Source organism: Cherax quadricarinatus, chromosome 50 (genome assembly GCF_038502225.1).
Source record: "Cherax quadricarinatus isolate ZL_2023a chromosome 50, ASM3850222v1, whole genome shotgun sequence".
NCBI classification, from domain to species: domain Eukaryota; kingdom Metazoa; phylum Arthropoda; class Malacostraca; order Decapoda; family Parastacidae; genus Cherax; species Cherax quadricarinatus.
The window spans coordinates 25,274,317-25,281,925 of NC_091341.1; the positions used below are offsets into that span (position 1 = coordinate 25,274,317).

The 7,609-nt window shown below is 36.5% G+C and overlaps 1 protein-coding gene across 3 annotated transcripts in view; it reads right to left on the bottom strand.

Annotated features, from left to right (window-relative positions):
* LOC128695412 (uncharacterized) overlaps positions 1 to 7,281 on the bottom strand; it is a 28,895-nt gene extending 21,614 nt beyond the window's left edge. For 2 of the 3 annotated variants that reach the window (XM_070095589.1, XM_070095588.1), the window contains exons 1-6: positions 6,899 to 7,260; positions 5,151 to 5,317; positions 3,666 to 3,792; positions 2,928 to 3,037; positions 1,368 to 1,511; positions 76 to 219 (exon numbers count right to left, since the gene is read on the bottom strand). In XM_070095589.1, coding sequence (XP_069951690.1) covers positions 76 to 219; positions 1,368 to 1,511; positions 2,928 to 3,037; positions 3,666 to 3,792; positions 5,151 to 5,317; positions 6,899 to 7,118 — 912 coding nt within the window. In that variant the 5' untranslated portion in view covers positions 7,119 to 7,260. Of the gene's footprint in view, positions 1 to 75; positions 220 to 1,367; positions 1,512 to 2,927; positions 3,038 to 3,665; positions 3,793 to 5,150; positions 5,318 to 6,898 lie in introns of all 3 variants that reach the window. The other variant, XM_070095590.1, reaches the window with a different exon arrangement.
* Between the last annotated feature and the right edge of the window lie 328 nt (positions 7,282 to 7,609).

Sequence of the window (7,609 nt, forward strand, 5' to 3'; positions counted from 1 at the left end):
GTGCGTGTGGGTGCGTGCGTGCGTGTGTGTGAGATAAGTTCTGTCCGGGAATGACTTTCCCTGCAATATACTTACCTTGTGTAAAATATTAAGTATCAACACATCAGTGCAGCATGTCACAGATGTAACTGAAATCTTGTAATTCAGCAACGAGAGCAGTCGTTGATTAATTTTTGCAACATTCCCAATTGCTGAGTAAACGGAAACTTTCCCCAGAGTCTGGAGAAAGTAATGGAAAAGTAAGAATAAGAATGAAGTTTTGAATTATACAATTCACAGAATTTATTCTTACAAAGATTGGACAATGTTATACACATTCTGCATCCTGGCAAGGTTCTAGGAGTTATGCCAGAGAATAAAACTATCAGTTTGTCACAAGCATCTGGACATATATAATGTGTGCACTCTGTATCCTCACAGGTTTCTGGCTCAATACTTCATAACTGAAGTTTTTATAAAGCTATAAATGATTTTGAAGGTTATATAATGCAACTATTCTCTCCATAGTGTCCAGTTAAAATGTGGCCTCAGTTTTTGACTGAAATTAGGAATAACTGGGAAAGAGGCTTCCCTACTGTACCTAGACTTGCCCCTGATGTTTACTTTTAACCAATATCATTCTAATCAATAGGTTTAACTAACATTCATCTCCTTCAGCAATGAAATGTGCACAAGAAACTGTTAAAAGCTGGGAAAATGGTTAAGATGAGATGAGAATGACTACCCCAGTTTACACTTCAAAGAAAGTCTTTTACAATAAAAACAAAGATAACGCACAAGATTAAAGATCCCAATGTGCAAGTTATGCAACAGCAAGTTATGCAACAGCAAGTTATGCAACAGCAAGTTATGGAACTCATAAGTCAAATGACAGACTTTGTATACTAAGAAAAAAGCCAAATCTTAAGAATGCCTATAATAAAATATTCATTTAAAGGCAATCATGCTTAATATTTTATTATAGATTTCAAATGTCCTAAACATAATATAAATTTCTTATGAGGCTCAAAAATATTTATATTAAAATAGAAATGTGGCAACCCCACTGGCAACCACACATCTGGAATGCTAAACGTCTAACAATGGTTGATACATTCACCATAGAATTTTTATATATATTATATTATCTTATGAGAAAAGAGTCTGCCCACTGCTTACAAAAAAAGAAAAAAAGAAAATGAGATTTGGGAAAAGAATAATGGCTGCCTTAACAGCCACATACAAATGGGTGAGGAAACTAGAAAATTAAAATACAAAAAACAAGAGACAAAGTCATGAAAGAATAAGGAATATGAAAAATGAGAGCTATGAAAAGAATAAAGTATAGAATAGAGAATTAAGAGGAAAGAGAATAAAGGTATTCTTACCTGTAAAAATAATTGCTTAAAAATTTGTAAGACACACAAGTTACTCTGTTTGAGCTCTTCGCCTTCTGCCTTGCTCACTTGTCGCCGTAACTCACAGAACTTATCCGAAATGATTAATAAGTCCTTGAGCAAAGACTCAAAATGCTGCAAAAAAAATGAAAAGTCTTAAGTTACAATAATAATCACATAATATACCCACTATAATTTTACACAGCTACATTAATACCAATACTGGAGCTCGCATGAAAGTTAGATAGGTGTGATTTCAGGATGGGTCCCATTGTTCTATGGCTTTGAAGCACTGGTTGGTCCTTTAGTATTACGCCATGAGTTAAGCTCACTCAGACAAGCTGTGAGCGGTAAGTGTGCACAATATAAGAAAAATCCTGCAGCTTGTAGTACATAATGGGAAAAAATACTTTGACCGTGTTTTTGGTTTAAAACAGTAACCTTACGGAGTTTTTTGTATGGTTTTTATGGCTGTATTCTCAATTTCTTGGTTTGATAGAATGGAAGATATTTTACACAAAAAGATATGATTTTGATTGGTTTCAGGAGTGAAATTAGCTTGAAACTGAGCTCAAAATAGAGGAAATGTTCGATTTTTGCTGATATTCCAGAGCATACAAATTACATCGGTTGTCCAATTGGCGGGTCTACTATACATAAATGAATGCGCTATTATTATTTATACAATTATTACAATAATGTAGTATTCAGCTTAACAGTAAATCTATTTTTTGTGTGAATAAAAATTCAAAATGGAAAGCAAGCGTAATATAGGAGAGGCCTGAGGACTAGACTAATGAACAGAGTAAATGCTGTTTTAGTGCCAGAAATGTCTACATTGCTTATTCCGAACCCAATTTTGAAACTGGCAATTTTTTAATTTTGTGTGAAATTGGCCAAATTACCAATTTCTAATCACTTTATTGGGTAGCTGAAATAGGCAAATGGACAGTTACTTGTACTCAATTGACAGAATAGAAGTAATACTAGTCAAACAGCTATGAGTCTGGTTAACTGGAACAATGGAATTGCTTGAAAATAAGGCTCAAAGAGAGCGAAATCACCAATGCGTAAATATCGCAGAGACTGTTAAGTTTGCGAGAGCGTCATTCTGTAAATTTTCCATCAAATTTCGCACTTTTGGTTTCATTTCCTTCAGATAAAGATTCTCTATCATTGTAAATATTTTTTTTTTTTTTTGCAAGTTCTCCGACCCTGAGAGCAAGTTTCAGATTATTGGTTCCGACCCTGAAAGGGTTAAGGAGCAATGACCATACTGTACTCTATATTGTATATCCATGTCCTCGCCCCAGAGACAAAGAATGGATTCCTTAAGTTATTGTTGATGTTTAATGACAAAAAATTATGTGCAGCAGTGTTTGACATATAAAAATGATAAAATATTCTCAAAATTTCATATTTTGAAAAAATAAGTGGTGCACAACCCCTCTAATATCAATGACACTCTGAGAACTTCAGCAGCTATTCTAAACACACTGTAATGATTTAAATCACAAATGTGAAAGAGAACAAATGTAATATGATTCTTACCTTTGTCTCAAGAGTCAGCAACATAAAGGAGGTTATGACATGTACGCCTTCTCGCTGTACAAACATGCTGGGGCTTCGCAGGCAAGGTAGCAGCATTTGTTCCCATATTCCTGCATAAAAGTATTTATATTTAAAGAGTTTATTGTTCCATTAAAACTATAAGGGTATACCATTAATTACAGAATGCAAGTGACCTGATAAAGCTGATCTCAAATTTTTCCTTCTAAATATTATTCTGATCTCAGCCAATATCCACCGCATAAGTCATCCTCGAGCAATTAGTAAGCCATCATTAAACCATACATCACTAAATGCTGTCAGTATAAATGAATACTTATGCTCCACATAATGTATAAACTTTCACCAATAAGCTAGAAAGTAAAAATATTAGAAACATTTAATAAAATTTTTAAAGCAATTCAGTTTTTTTCCAATACTGACCAGAAACTAATGCCCCTTTAAAAAAATTACCACTTCAGCTATATTGTTGTTGCAGCATGTCCAGAGTTTTAAAATCTCCAACAAAATGATCTTTCAGCCAAAAATGCCCACCAACAGGCTATGCTGCCCAAGTTCAATAGAAATCTTTGTTTTATTAACGAAGACAAGTAATGATATGTCTCGAGGCAATGAGAAGAGGTGTGATACTTTCATAACACTGTCTGGAAATGAAGCAGAAATAAAAGGAGGTATCCATATTAGGAATACCTAGTTACTAGGGCATTGTGTTTCACAAACCATTTTTGATCAGCCAATAGAGACCAGCTTTATGTTTGTAGATAGCCTGGACGAGAATGAGTGCAGATGAAGAGAGAGATGGATCGCTCCGTATGTTGGGCAGAATAAGCAGGAAGTGACAAAGAACCTAAAAAATAAAAACAATTAGGGGTGAGATCATAGATTAAAAAATATCACTAACATACCCTTCACAACCCAACACAAAGTAGCAGATGCAAAAATGTGCAGTATTCTCTAAAATGTAATATACACTGTTGTTAGTAGTTGGGCTCCCCATGTAACTGTTTTTCACACTCAGACCCTTCTTGCTCTCAGGCTTAGGTCTCTGTACATATGTATGGCAGAGATAAATGGTATAAAATACCAACACAATGTAAAAATAGACACAAATGCAGTATAATGTGATCCTTTAGCGACAACGTTTCACCCACACAGTGGGTTTTATAAAGTCTGTTTGTGACTTGATAAAGTCCACTGTGTCAGAGAAATGTAGTCATAAAAGTATTGAATTACACTGCATTTGTGTCTATTTTTCCACATATGTATGGCACAACACGTATGCCCCTCTAGCTTCCCTGGGCAGTTCAAATGGTCTCTTTAGGCAGGCTGGATTGACTCAAGTCTCTCTTAAATACACACAGCAGCAAAAAGGCTGTCTTATAAGGATATGTCACTGGCTTGTTTATTACCTTAATGGAAAGATCCATAATTCTGTACAGCATTTAAGGCAGACTTTAACTAAGAACTAAAATTAATTATTATTATTGTATTATTATTATTAATTAAGTATTATGTTCATGAAAAACACTAAACTTGCATGGGTCATATAGTGCAAGGGGAATGAGAGGCAATTTTATAAAGTTACACAACTGAATGTATAAATATTTGACAGCCACGATGGTGACTATAAATTAGCATACTCGGATGTATAAAAAATGCCTGCGACTTGTTTTGAGGATTCTCATTGTCACACAAACTGACCAGAGGCTAAGAACCATCTGTAGCCAATATTTTCATCCTTTAGTTTTGCAGCATATATATTTTGCGAGTGGTTTTGTTGATACTGATCATGAAATACAGCATACTCTTTGACCAGTCTTGGTAGATAGTCAGTAGTTGTATGGTAATGGGGAAGTGGATATTGTTACTACTTTTCTGAAATAGGGATGGGTTATTGTTTCATAAAGCTTGGAGGGTTGGCCACTCAGGATAACCTAAGAAAGTCAGTGCATCATTGATTACTGTCTGTCCTTCAATCTTGTCCCCCCCCAGGATACAACCCTCACCAGTCGACTAACACCTACTTACTGCTAGGTGAACAGGGCCAGCAGATATAAGGAAACATACCCAACGTTTTCACCAATGCCAGGGATTAAGCCACGAACACTTGTGTGTGTCAGTCAAGTGCGTTGCCAACCACAAAATGAAAAAAAACATGTCAACCAAGAGAAAACCATTATGAGGCATTCTGTAATTCACACTAACCTTTTCTTCAATGAAGATATCAAAGTTCTCTTCAGTGGCAATAAGTGATGCCAAGGCTTTCAGGGCAAATGCTACTGTGGCAGGATTTTTGGTATTGCCTTTGGCACATGTTGCAAGCAGAGCCTCAATGAAGGACACCAAGCCAACTTCTTGTGCCCATTCATATCCTGCAAACACAAAATATAATGAAGAATTAGACACATGTGCAACATCTAGGTATCTTTATTTGTAGATGTTTTATCATCCAGTGGCTTTGTCAATACAAATTCAGGGACATATCAGGAAGACTAGAATTACATATATACAAAATAATATAATAATAATGTATCTTTATTTCTACAAGTACATGTACAAGGTATACAGGCCTAGATAACATCAATGACAAACTCCTATACAGAAAGCCGCTTGTTATGCAAAGCATTTCGGACAAATTAGGTCAGGTTTGTTCCAGGAAGTGATCCACATCAGTCGACTAACACCCAGGTACCCATTTTATACTGATGGGTGAACATAGACAACTGGTGTAAGGAAATACACCCAATGTTTCCACCCCTTCACTGGGAATCGAACCCAGACCCTCACTGTGTGAAGCGAGAGCTTTTGCCACCAGGCCACGGGGCACCGTGGTAGTCCATCGGTCTTCGCCAAGAGGTTATGAATCTTGGAGATAATAAATGATCAGTCAAAATATTAAGAATATGAAATATTTATTGCTGTATTGACTAGAAAACTAAAGGTAAAAAATTTCCCTTTATGAATGCTATAAAAGTAACACAGGTTTTAATTTATAAGATACATGTACACAAGCAGCTTTTTAAAACATTATAAGAGAAAGTGTCTGTAAAGTATGGATGTATGGGGAAATGGGAGTCAAAATTTTTTTAGGCTGTGAATAAAATATACAAGTTTTTTAAGTAATCTTGAAGGTATATTCATGTTATGAGAGCACGGAAAGTAATTTCTAATGACCACCTAACTTTACTGAGTTATTGTGGGTAAGTAAATTTATTTAGGCACAGGTACACATAGTGTAAATTACCTAGGATAACCCAAAGTCAGACTAGCTTTCCTGGTTAAAAATTTGAGCAAAATCTTCTATATTAAGTAAGTTTATACAGGTACAGGTACAAATAAGTACTGTTACACAAATTTAGGTGATTACAATTATTATACATAGTAACATATGTGTAAATTAGTCTTAGCGATTTATTTCCATTGCAGTTCCTGAGGTAGATTTAACCCAGGATAACCCAATAGTGAAACATTGTGACATTTCTGGTTGGATACCTGGAGTTTTGTCAGGGTCTGATCAACCAAGCTGTTACTGCTGGCCGCATGTAAACCAACATATGAACCACAGCCCGGCTGGTCAGGTACTGCATTTACATGCCTGTCCAGCGCCTTCTTGAAGACAGCCAGGGGTCTATTGGTAATCCCCCTTATGAATGCTTGTAGGTAGCTGAACAGTCTTGGGCCCCTGACACTTATTTTGTTGTCTCCAAGGAAGGGGAGTGCAGCTCCAATTCTCTGGATGAAGAGCCGAAATAAGTCACTTCATGTGAATATTTCTGGGGTGATCCCAGGTAATTTACACATACGTTACTATGTGTAAATACAAAGAAAAGTTTATTTTAACACGGATATACTGTTTATACAGAAATGGATGACACGAGTGAATGGTGTAAGATAATGGTTATGCAGAGTATTGGTATATTTATGTATACCTGTATCTAAATAACCTTACTGACCATTAACATCCTTAGTGAGGAGGAGGTGGAGGTGAGTGTGTAGCTTATGCAGCACTGTGTCATCCTGAAGCACAGCATCTCCCTGAAGCACAGCATCTCCCTGAAGCACAGCATCTCCCTGAAGCACAGCATCTCCCTGAAGCACAGCATCTCTGAAGCACAGCATCTCCCTGAAGCACAGCATCTCCCTGAAGCACAGCATCTCCCTGAAGCACAGCATCCTCCTGGCTCACCTGCTCTCCTGACAACTTGTGCAGTACACACTTCACCTTCATGTTCACTTCTACCTTCATGTTACTCATGTTGTTCACCTCTCACTGGTTGCTGGCTTCATCAACACCACCTCCTGCAGCTGCTGCTGCTGCTGCTGATGATGATGTTACTTGTTAATGGTCACCAAACTTTACGCCTTTACTGCTCCTTCCCGGGAAAAATATCATCACTGATCAAGTTTATTTACACTAATTATCATATTTATCCCCATCGTCCTTTTAAACAATTTGTCGACTTTTGGGTTACCCTACATAATTAACTGTTCTATGTATGATAATTATACCTAAATAAACACACTTCGTCATATTTTCCCCCTCACTCCCCAACAAGATAATTTATTTTAAATTTTTCCCACTGTCAAGGTTTTCAATTTCCCTTTTTAAACCCAAAAATACACAAATAACCGCACATAGGGAGGGGGTTTCCACGACGTTTCGC